At 43.3% G+C, this 12,739-nt stretch overlaps 1 protein-coding gene across 1 annotated transcript; it reads right to left on the reverse strand.

The window, feature by feature from the left end:
* Positions 1-652: 652 nt before the first annotated feature.
* HSP90AA1 (heat shock protein 90 alpha family class A member 1) lies at positions 653-12,385 on the reverse strand. Its single transcript, XM_005285789.4, has 11 exons — positions 11,898-12,385; positions 9,872-10,030; positions 9,405-9,771; positions 8,645-8,778; positions 7,065-7,373; positions 6,190-6,355; positions 5,343-5,533; positions 5,026-5,173; positions 3,117-3,385; positions 1,632-1,965; positions 653-1,396 (listed from the first exon to the last, which is right to left on the reverse strand). The coding sequence occupies exons 2-11, from the start codon at positions 10,028-10,030 to the stop codon at positions 1,287-1,289; spliced, it is 2,187 nt and encodes a 728-aa protein (XP_005285846.1). The 5' UTR covers positions 11,898-12,385; the 3' UTR covers positions 653-1,286.
* Positions 12,386-12,739: the final 354 nt, after the last annotated feature.

Here is a 12,739-nt window from a genome sequence, read left to right on the forward strand (position 1 = left end):
AACCTTTATTATGCACCACCCATGCTGTCACTCCTGCCCTGGACCCTCAGGACATGCTGCCCAGGCAGGCAGAGGGTCCAGGGCTTGCCCCAGCAGCCTGGGCTCCCTGGATGCCTCTTACCATGGCCCAGTTCTGGCTTCTGGCCTGGCTAGGGCCTCAGGGAGAGAGAAGTGGGGGTGGGGCTTCATGGCAAGCAGGGGGATATGGCCCACCTCAGCCCCACCCACCAAAAAGAGGCTAGCACCACTGGCAAGGGCTGCACTTTGCAGTAGGGGAGCTGATCACTTTGGGCCTGTGAAGCCATGGTGGTTGGAGTGTTGTCATGACTCTTCCCTTGTGGCTTCTAGGCTGTGGAGAGTAGGACTAGAAAAAAAGGGCTCTGGGTACCAACTACCTCAGCTGGAGAGTTGAAATTAAGACTTGAAGAGGGGAAGGTAGGGAACCGACCATGCATAGGACACTTCTAAATCATGCAGAGGTGAAGAAAATCATTCTACACAATGAACTTGAGTGCAGCCCCCCAGATACACAGTAACAGATACTAGAATAAACTGCTGGCTTTCAATTATGGCTCACTTGTCTCCAGAGAATCAATTAGTATGACTGCCACACTTGTTAGTGAAATAACTTTGCATTCCCTCACAATGAAGCTTCATTCATAACACTTTTATTCCTAGACAGCTCTAAGGTTGAACTGTACATGCAGAGTTGCATAAATCACAAGAGATTTACAGTGGATTCTATTCTATGGTAGAGTGCAATCCAAAATCCTTTTACAGTATAAAAAGACAAATTTTAACATCAAGACTCTGAAACATAGGAGCAGGGGGGTTAAAGCTTCCCCAAATATTTCAGCTCTTCTAGATACCTAGTTACTAGGTACCGTATGCCAGACATGTTTAGTGAGTGAGGAGCTGTATAACAGATTACAACTTTTAAACATCCAGATAGCACATTAAGTTACTTTTCCCATATTTCTGGCAATAAAGAATAAGCTGAAATCCCTGCCATCTGCAACCAGCTCTTATAGACAAAATAATCACTTCCTTGCCTGTCTAGGGTGTTACAGTGTTAATGCACCAAGAAAAACACATTCCCTTCGTATCTCACATTAGCTAAAAAAAAGGTAACAAAAATAAGGTATAACATCTTTGAAAATAAATATAAAGAGGGAATGCAGATCATGTCAATTTTTTTGGCAGGTAACATTCATAATATACAAAATATAACTTATTCAAATTAGCCAAGGAAACAGCCACAAGTTTCTGTAAGCTAGCTGGCTATTTCAGTCCACTTCCTCCATACGTGAAGTGTCATCATCGCCTTCAAGTGGTGGCATCTCCTCAGCAACCGCGGGACTAGTTTCTTCTGTAACAGCATCATCTTCATCAATGCCTGTACAAAAAACACGATTGTACAATTAATATATTTCCAGATGGTCTTAATCTCTAATACCAGAGTTCAGGACAGAAACAATTTCTATGTCCTTCATATCATAGGCAGCAGTGATTACTCAACTGCACCCTCAGTTATTTGGACAAGAGGAAATGTTGATCTACAACCATTAAATTCCTCCCAAGGACAATAAATATACATGAACTAAGATTATAAATTGAACAGGCTTACTTACCAAGACCAAGTTTGATCATTCTATAAATACGGTTAGCATGTGTCTGGGGATCCTCCAAACTGAAACCAGAGGACAGGAGCGCGGTTTCATACAACAAAATAACCAGATCCTTCACTGACTTGTCATTCTTGTCGGCCTCTGCTTTCTGCCTTAGTGTTTCAATGATGGAATGGTCAGGATTTATCTCAAGGTGTTTCTTTGCTGCCATGTAGCCCATTGTGGAGTTGTCTCTCAGTGCTTGTGCTTTCATTATCCTCTCCATATTTGCAGTCCAGCCATATGTACTTGTTACAATGCAGCATGGAGAAGTCACCAAACGGTTGGAGACCACAACCTGTTGAGTGGAAGCATTAGTTGTTACCACAAAGTTGGTTTCTGTAGGGTTTAAGATACTAGATATGCTGAACTGCAGCAATTGTTCTAGAGTACCTGCATAAGCCAAGAAACAAAATACAGAGGAGCTATGATGCAATCAACATTTGTATATCCACATCAAAGTGGAATTTGAGGATACTTTAACTATTAAAAGTCCAATGGACAGTCTAGTAACTGACTAATCTTGTTTCACTCTGATTGGAAACCAAAGCATCTCCCACCACTTGACAAACTGATTATAAAACTACATGTTCCAACCCTACTTTTTTGGTGGGGGAAGAGGAAGTAATAACCACTGTACAGACAGACTATATGCTAGTTACTACTGTTGGATACAAGAAAAAAAATTGACTTTAGTGTTTGAGTCATGCCTTAATTTATTAATTTTTTTTGCATCTAAAGAGGTAAGGGGCACAGATTGCCTGATCATTCTATAGCAGGGGTCAGCAACCTTTCAGAAGTGGTGTGCTGAGTCTTCATTTATTCACTCTAATTTAAGGTTTTGCGAGCCAGTAATACATTTTAATGTTTTTAGAAGGTCTCTTTCTAGAAGTCTGTAATATATAACTAAACTATTGTTGTATGTAAAGTAAATAAAACATTTTAAAAACCTAAGAAGTTCATTTAAAAATAAATTAAAATGCAGAGCCCCCCGGACCAGTGGCCAGGACCTGGGCAGTGTGAGTGCCACTGAAAAATCAGCTCGCGTGTTGCCTTTGGCACATGTGCCATAGGTTGCCTACCCCTGTTCTATAGTTTATTTAAAAAAAAAAAACTGCTAGTAATTTTAGTACAAGACATGGAGTATTAAATACTTCCTGCCAAGCTACACCAAGTAGAACAGTTTATTTTACACATTCCTCATTCTTCACCTTGCCTTAAAACACACACTTAACCCTGAGAAGTGAGAAAGTGTTCCATATGAGACAGGAATTATAGACTAGCAATATTTGTGGTGCTAGAGCTCTTAAATGCTAGGAACATGGCTGACTAAAGGCTGTCTCATTAACAGCTAGACCATTGCTCCCAGTAGCCTGTAAGAGCTTACTAATCAGAAGAGTGATGTAACAGTTGGGTTAAGACTGCCTACAAACAGTGAGATGTTCATACCTTTTCCACTTTCTTTTCAAGTATGTCTTTCATGATTTTGCAGAGGTTTTCAAACTTTGCCTTCTTCTCCTCCTGTTTCTTTTTCTCCTCTTCATCCTCTGGAAGCTCCAAACCCTCCTTTGTTACGGAAACTAAGGTCTTGCCTTCAAATTCCTTTAACTGCTGCACGCAGTACTCGTCAATAGGTTCAATCATGTAAATTACCTCCAGACCATGTTTGCGAAGGCGTTCCACAAAAGCAGAGTTTGCTACCTGATCTTTAGTTTCACCTGAAAGAAGAATTCCATTTTTCAACTTAAGCCACAACTATTTGACTACAGTAGATGACTATAGAAAACTGTCCCTTCTCTAGGTATCTGAGATTCTCATTTAAGTAAGCTTGAATTGTCCCAGAAGAGCAACGGAGCAGCAAACAGCCGGTTGTTCTGGACAGACTACTGGAAATGGAAGACTGGCTAAAATGCTAACCTTGTTTTGGTGCTTGTTGAAAGGGGCCTTGCAACTTCAGCCTAAGGTGCCCAGAATAGCTTGTGAAGTGCACTACTGAGCCACCCTGAGGCCAGCAGTCTGAGGGACTGCTTAGAAAAGTGGAGTTTCCCTCCCTAGGTGTCAGATACAACCCTGAAAGGACATTGGCTTTCCTATTTGTCCTCTGCAAAGAGGCTTGCACCTGCTCCCTCAACAGGTTCAGGCTTATCCTTGAGCAGCACTGAACCTAGTCATGAAATCCAGAATCTTGAAGCCATTTGCCTAAGGCCACTTGATTTTGATGCTAAGCCACATATACCCTTTTAAATAAACTTCTTAAAATCTGGGTGTTTATCAGGATGAAAGATAAGCTACACCTGGTCCCTTAATCATGTAGGCCTAGCAATCCATAGCTGAAGGACAGCAGCTGCAGATTGGCAATACCTACTCCAGAAGAGATCACAGCTCATGAATGTAGCATGTTGTACTTTTAATCTCCAATTTCTCAGACAGACATTCTCAAACACTAGGTGAAGTACCTCAGGAACGATAAGAAGCCAATTTAAGTGTGTTGAGTTGAAGTTTGAGACTACCACAAAAAACTTCTACTTCATTGTCACTGTTGTCCCCTGACCCCCGAAGGGGGGGGGGGGGGGGGGGAAGTAAATTCAAAGATAAGGAATAGCCAAAAAATGGAGACTGTTCCTGTTATTTCAGAGGCTCCCTAGCAGTTGCATTCCTGACTGGAATGTTTGCAAGGTATAAATTGGGGCCATATGAATACCACTAGAAACCTTGTTTGTGCCCAGGGCTGCTTCTCTCAAAACACAGCTACATGATTCCTTGACATGAGACTGGGAACAAAGACCCACAGATGTCTCAACTCCGAGTATGAAAAATACTCAAGCATGACATTTAGAACACGGATGCTTGTCATTAAGATTCCATCAGATGCTCAGAAGAGAGATATTCACCATGTAGCTTGCCTCCTTGTGCATTTTCCAACATGCAAAGATATTGTTGTGTGGAGTTCACCTTCATATACCTACTAAGGGCTTAAATGCAATAACCTTACTTCAGACAGGGTATGTCTGTCTGTCTAAATAAATACATACTTCTAAAGAAAGTAGTTTTAAGTTAGAGAGACTCACCCTTATGAAATGCCACACATGTTTTTGTATTGCTGACTCACTTGTTCAATTATAGACTAATCCCAACATGCAGTGGTATTGTGACAGCATGTGGTATGATATCCTATGGAGCAAGAACTGCCAATCCACAGCAAGACTATTTAAAAGACAGATAGCTTCCAACTTGTCCTATGTACTACCTATGGCACAAGTTCCGGTGCCTGCCTGAGAGTCATTAAATAGCAAGCAAAGGTCTAGTACATTCAGAAGCTTTTAAAAGCCAAAACTGAAAGTAATTGCAGTTGAGTTACCTGTAATGTAATATATGTGTTTCTGGTTTTCCTTCATCCGAGTACAATAGTCTTTCAAAGAGACCATCTCATCACCAGATGCAGAAGTGTAGTACCTCAACAATTCTGAGAGTTTCTTTCGGTTTTGGGAATCTTCATGTATGCCAAGCTGGGGGGAAAATAAATATATATTAAAAAAAACCCTCACCTTTTCAAACTACATGCTCATATTGTGCAAGTGCCAATAATAAAAAACAGATAATATAAATCATTTGATAAGAGGCCACCATGCAAAATAGAGAGAGAAGTTCTTGCTAAAATACTAAAGGGTCACTAACCTTAATATTTTTAGAGAACTGCTCATAAAATTTCTTGTAGTTCTCCTTGTCTTCTGCTAATTCAGTGAAGAGTTCCAAGCATTTCTTGACCAAGTTCTTTCTTATCACTTTCAGAATCTTGCTCTGCTGCAGCATTTCACGGGAAATATTTAGAGGCAGATCTTCAGAGTCCACCACTCCCCGCATGAAGTCTGTAAGAAAGTATGTGTGTCAAATCTTGCAAACTAAGAGAAAGATCTTTACAATGAAATTAATAATCTTAATAAATTAGATATGCTCCAAATAAATATATAGTCTAGGTTTTTTTTTTTTTTTTTTTTTTTTTTTTTTTTTAAGAGAGTTCCTTTTCTCCAAAACCTTAAAGAATCAGATAGATAATCAACACTCTTAATTGTTCTGTCTTACTCGTCCACATTCACATCTTAAAGAAAAAGACAATCTTATTTTGGTCACTATTTATGGTCTCACAAAAGATGTTTCTATGGCCTTGGCTACACTTACCAGCTAGTTCGACGGCTGGAAATCGAAGTTCTGGGTTCGATTTATCGCGTCTAGTCTGGACGCGATAAGTCGAACCCGGAAGTGCTTGCCGTCGACTGCGGTACTCCAGCTCGGCGAGAGGAGTACCGCGGAGTCGACGGGGGAGCCTGCCTGCCCAGTGTGGACCAAGGTAAGTTCGAACTAAGGTACTTCGACTTCAGCTACGTTATTCACGTAGCTGAAGTTGCGTACCTTAGTTCGAATTAGGGGGGTAGTGTAGACCAAGCCTATTAGAAAGCCTTTTGTTCAGCGGTGTACATGACAGGAGTTCAGAGGAATGTTACTTCTCAAACAAGGGCCTACTTACTCAGATATTCAGGAATTAGCTCCTCACAGTTATCCATGATGAAGACTCTGCGTACATACAATTTAATGTTATTTTTTTTCTTTCTGTTCTCAAACAAATCAAAGGGTGCACGTCTTGGGACAAATAGAAGAGCTCTGAATTCCAGCTGCCCTTCCACAGAAAAGTGCTGCAAGAAAGTAAGACATGGTTTAAGAATCTTTTAAGTTAGCTTGATGCATTTTACACTGTTTGGAAGACATTCATGGCCACTTCACTGAGCTGGGGCTATGACGTCCAAGAGACATTCTTGACATCTTCACTAATAAAATGTCATTGCTCTCTTAATCAAGGTATACCCCTAGTCTCCACCAGTATGTAGCTCTTAGTGGAAGGGATGTTCTCCGAATACTGTAGAATTTGAGCTCTACAGGAGGGTCCCATTCTCTTTAGGCAGGGCTCCTGTGGTGCCATAAGAACCTACCATCCATTATTTCGTTTGTTTTGCATGTATTCACCTTGATTGTCAAAGGCAATTCCTAACTGTAGAAAAACTTTACCAATCAGCGCCTGAGATAAATGCTGCTGCCTACATTATGTTTAATAACTTAACTTTGTTTTACAAGGCCTATACTTTCTACTTTGTTTCAGATGTGCACAAATCAAGAGATATAACTTTGTATTTTCTAACTTTAGGATATTCAGTTACACTGAGTGCTACAGCAGTTTTAGTAGGCATATACTGCAGCTTTCATCACCCTCAGCCAAGCAGAAAGGTCTCTTCAAGTACTGAGGTGTCTTTTTATTAAAAAAAGGAACCTAGACAATACCCAAACCACACAACGGAGGTAGGATCCACTGAGGTAGCCATTCTGATTTCAGAGACAAGTCCTACTTACTTTCACTGCTAAGTGGTCTTCCCAATCATTGGTCAGGCTTTTATAGAATTCTCCATATTCCTCATTTGTAATATCATCTGGATTCCGGGTCCAGATTGGCTTGGTTTTGTTGAGCTCCTCCTGGTCAATGTATTTCTCCTTAATCTTCTTTTTCTTCTTCTTGTCCCCATCTTTCTTTTCTTCCTCCTCATCAGAGCCAACATCCTCAATCTCTGGTTTGTCTTCTGTCTTTTCTTCTTTTTCCTCTTTCTCTTCTTCCTTTTCCTCTGCCTCATCGTCACTTACTTCCTTATCCCTCTCTTTTTCCACCTAAAAAGATTAGAAATTTAAGTGGAAGATGGACATCACAGCATGTTATACATGAGTTAGAAACGCTGATAATAATCTTTCCATGCATGCCCATGTCCTCAACAGTTTGGGGCTTGATTGTCACAGCAATCTTGGATACCCTATACACACACGCACTGCAACCACCAAGTTCTCCCCCTTGCTCTTCCTAACCTCTAATTAAAGATTTAGTGTAGAAATGCGATAAAAATGAAGGGGGAGACAATTTTAACTATTGCACTTGGTTTTCTGTTACCTAGCACCCTAGTGTTTAAGCATAAAAGAATAAATCAAAAAGTAGTAGCACAGCACAATCCTGAATAGCTAGACATTGTTTGTGGGGGGAGGAGGGGGAAACAAGTTTATTTGGTGAAAGCCTTGTTAAAAAAGGCAGAAGGAGAAATATTTATCAAGTCATTTAAGTCACTTTAAGGATGCTCTGTAAGGAGGGCTTCTGATTTTTAGTTTCAACTGATGAACAGCAACAAAACAGCTCTGATCAATCCAGATTTCATTTTTCTTGTATCCAATAAAGATCAGAAAAACATCAGAACTGGTTACTTGTCTCTAAGGGGCTGTCTACACAGAGCACTAATACAGACTACAAGGGTGTCATTTCTAAATCACACTAATGAGTTGCATGTTAATTGTTCCACGTAAACCCTGCTGGTGCACACTAAAGGTTTGAAACATGTTAAAGTGCATCAGGGAACATTAAAGAGATTAATTTGTTACAGTATAGACCAAGAGAAGACCCTGAAAAAACCCTAGTCTTTGGACAGCTACACAACTCAGAAATTTCTAAAATAAACCCCAAAACAAAGTTAAACCCCAAACAGAAAACATCTGTATATGAAACTAAAGTTTACTGAAACCATTAGGTTTAACAGTACATCTTTAATGACGTACTGTGTTAGGTCACTCAATGCCCATCACGTTTATCTTTTACTCTATTCTGTGACTCCATGTATGAAGAGAACCAGGTCTGACAGCACTGTTGATTGGCAGGAGTCCCCAACAGCAAGTGAGGAAAAACAAAAGATACTTATTCAAATGTTATCTATACACACTACACATTAGTATATTAATGATTTTTAATCTGGTGTATCACTTTAGAACAAAAATTTTGTACTGTTGAGATACTATGGCTAAACCTTCTATTGTACCACTAAACATTATAATGTGGTCATTTTATGAAGTGATTAAATTTTACTAGTTTAATTTACTGTTAGCATTCCAACCTGAACACTTACAAAGAGTGTAATTGGATAACCAATGAACTGCGAGTGCTTCTTCACAATTTCCTTGATTCGTCTTTCCTCCAAGTACTCTGTCTGGTCTTCCTTAAGATGCAGAATAACCTTTGTACCCCGGCCCAGAGGTTCCCCTAGAATAAAGATTTGAGAGCTTTACTGCAAGCACCAGTAAAAGTGTGTTTAGCAAGGTGCCAGTTTAGCTAGTCAGGTTTTTTCATCTTGATCAGAAGATTCTAATTAAGCACCTTATGCCTAAATTTATCCACATTATTTATGTCCCCAATTTATTTGGGGGACACAGGTTTCCTGTACACCCACATCTACATAGTATTTTTATGTATTTTTACAATAATGTATTAGCCCTCCTTTAGATCACATGATCTTTAATACAAGATATGCACCCTACCTACAATCCCTGCAGCATACAAACAGCTCCCAGCTCCCTTTGTAGTTGAGCTATCCTCTGAAATAGAAGTTTCTTATCTGAACCACTACCTCACATTCTTATCCTTTTCACAAGAGAAATGCAGGACCACTGCTGCACTACCATTGTAATTTACTTACAACTGTGAATCAATTTTGCAGCAGAGGTTAAGAAACACTACCCCTGAGGAGCAGTTGTTTTAACTGCAGTTTAGTCTAACATGATACCGTATGCTACTGCTGTTCCATCTTCAAAACCCTTCCATAACATGGGGAAACACATGAATGAGGGGCTGCTTTAGAGCTATCTGTGCAACAGAATGTTAGTACTTACCATTATCAAGTCTTACAGTGAATGATCCTCCAGCAGAAGACTCCCAAGCATACTGCTCATCATCATTGTGCTTGGTGATCACTGTTACTTTCTCAGCAACCAAATAGGCAGAGTAGAAGCCAACACCAAACTGACCAATCATGGAAATATCTGCACCTGCCTGCAATGCCTCCATGAAAGCTTTGGTGCCAGATTTGGCAATAGTACCCAGGTTGTTAACCAGATCAGCTTTGGTCATCCCTATGCCAGTATCCACAATGGTCAGGGTGCGATCATGCTTGTTGGGAAGGAGGTTAATTTTCAGATCTTTTCCAGAATCTAGTTTGCTTGGATCAGTCAAACTCTCATATCTGATTTTATCCAGAGCCTACAAAACAAGAGGCAACTATCAGACCCCTCAACACACTACTTGCATTTAGGTAGCAATGTCACTGGCTGCTAATCACTTAATTATTTCCATTACTTACATCTGATGAATTAGAAATCAGCTCTCTCAGGAAGATCTCCTTGTTGGAATAGAAAGTGTTGATGATCAGAGACATCAACTGAGCTATTTCAGCCTGGAAGGCAAAGGTCTCCACCTCCTCCTCCATTGGTTGGTCTTGAGTCTGCACAGCTTCTGGCATCTGTAGAAATAAGTGAAGTTGTAGCTCTAAAAGACAGCTCTGTAGAATGGCTCTTAAAACAATTACATAGTATTCTTCACCTGTTTTATGTTCAACCACTAAGACTTCTTTTAACAAGTACCACCACTTTGGGATAGAAGGGTTGTTGAGAGCATGACTTATCTATCAGACTAAGTAAGAGAACCCCAGTTGGTATTCTCTTCCTGCTGGCAGTGAAGAGCACTCCAACTCCAATTCTTATACCCCTTATCTGGAAAGACCTGGCAGTGATGGATGAGCACAACTCTCTGCTCCTCAGGAGGACAAAGGTTTAAGTACCTCAGCAGCAATTTGCCCATTCCTTAAAAATGCATGATAGGCAGTAAGGCCAATATTGTGAATCCTTCAGGATTCTTCATCCTCAGAGTTGCAGGAGCCATTTAGAAAAGGAGAAGAAAGTGAAACTGTGTTGAATACTTGAATTGGCTTCTAGATGTTCTGCCTTGTTTGTCTAAAAAAATATGTACTTTTACACAAGTCAAAAAAATCTAAATGAGTTTCCAGAGCATCTAGGGACTATCATTCCCTAGAATCAAGGACTGAATACTGTATACAGTTAACATTATAGTCTAAACCAAAATTCCAACAATTAAGTTTAGCCTTATACAACATTTGGGACTAGAAAATGATTTGCAAAACATACCTACACATATACCCTTAAGTTCAACTCACAATCGGAGTATTGTTTCCAGCAGTCATCTAATTTTTTTGCTGAGTGATTAGTCACAAATTGGAAGCTCTCACCTCAAGGCTGCAGAGCAACATAGCTCATACAACCCAAAGGTGTGTATGTGCAACTGCATTGACTGTTTAACAGACAATGTGGCATTTTGTTGCTCATACCCCTCACCCAGGCAATGGTACTATACTTCAATTCCAAGAAGAGATAAATTTGGTATAATCCATTTATTACTTCTTAGCTGCAAAAGAACAGGTTTCGCCAGTCTGGGGAGCCCAGTGCTAGTGTCATATCCTTGTTTTAACTGCTACAGTACCGGCTTAAACCAAATCCACGTAAAGCTCAGAGGGAGACCTCCCTAGCAATGTGCTTCTCCAGAGCAATAGCGCTGTAAGATGCACCACAAATATCCACGGAGAACCGGGTCAAATTCAGATTCCAACCTGCCCCCGCGGTGGGTACTTGGTATAGTTTGCAGCAGGCAGAGCTGGAAACCGGGAGGTATCAGCGCCTCACTCTCCCAAGAAACGGGGGCACGGCGCCCCCTACAGCCTCCGGCCAGGAACAGATTCTAGAAACTGCCAGAGCCTTCCTTCCCCACCCACTCGCCGCAAGAGCGAGTCCCTTGCACACGCACACACCCCCCTCCGGGGCCGGTCCCCGCCCCCGCTAGACCCCCGCAGCCACACGAGCTACCCCGACAGACCCTTCTCCACACACCCCCCCGCACGTGAGCCAGCCTCGTCCCGAGTCCGAACCCATCACCGCCCTTGCGCGGCCAGAGCCGGTCCCCTCCCCTGCTCCGGCCGCTCCGTGTGTGAAGCGGGAGCCAGTCTCCTCTAGGAGCCGCCTCTCTCCGCTCCCATCAGCGCCCCAGACAAGCGTGAGTCCCCGCACAGCCGCCTAGGGGTCACTTCGCGCAACGCCAGACACCGCTCTGCGGGGGGCTCTTTCGGCAGGCGCTGCCTGCAGCCCTTACACGGCCCTGCAAGCGCGGCTCCCGCGAGCAGAGCCGCCTGTCTCCGTTCCGCGGCGCGAAAGAACCTCCGCCTCAGCCCAAGTCACCCCCCACCCGCCGGCCGGAGAAAGAGCCGCTGAGAGGTCCAGCCTCCGATACATCCTCCGGTCACTGCTGCCTCCACGTCTCACCTTAGCGGCGATAGCTGTAGCTGCTCCTCTCGGTTAACCGTGCTTCCCTCTCCGCACTAACAGCGCTGGTACTCGTCGCCTCCCGCCCGCCTTATATACCCCCGGCGCCGCCTCCTTCCAGAACCATCGGGAACTTTCACTGACAGGCACGGGGGTGGCGACTCCAACCCTCATCACGGGGGGAGGGGCCGGGGGGAGCCGCTGGGGAACAAATGCGCATGCGCCAGAACGAAATTTCTCGGATTGCGCACGCGTTTCGCTGTCAGCTAGCTGAGGAGACTGCGCATGCGCCATCCGGAGCCCGGTTCGCGCGCGCGCTCCCTTTCCAACAGTCACCTCTGAAGGGGTGGGAAATGCGCTTGCGCGAGATCAACTGTCATCGGTTGGCTTGGGAAAGGGGGGGATTGCGCAAATCGCAAGATGACTTCATTCATTGCAAACCCGAACTCCGCCCCGATCCTATCCCCGCCCTCCGAACTTCCTAGAAGGAGGCGGCACCCGTTAGACTCTCCCTCTGCCAAGTTCCGCCTCTCCTGCTCTGCCTCCCTCCCCTACCCCGCTTCCCTCAGAAAGTCCTAGAAGCAGCCAGAAGCTCACCATTCCCACCCCTCCCCCTCGCATCAGAACGTCCAAGAGATGGGATGGGGGAGGGGCGGGGTAGCATCGCCTCCGTCTGCCCTTCCCCTCAGGGTCTCTGCGCGTTTCTCTGCACGGCCCCGGGGCGCCCCCCTCCTTGCCACACTTCACTGCGCGGCTATAGGGCGCCCCTCCTCATACCATGATGCATGGCTCTGGGGCACCCCCCAGGCCACGTTTCATGCGTAGCCTTGGGGTGCTACCCC

This window comes from Chrysemys picta, chromosome 4, assembly GCF_011386835.1.
Source record: "Chrysemys picta bellii isolate R12L10 chromosome 4, ASM1138683v2, whole genome shotgun sequence".
Lineage (NCBI taxonomy): Eukaryota > Metazoa > Chordata > Testudines > Emydidae > Chrysemys > Chrysemys picta.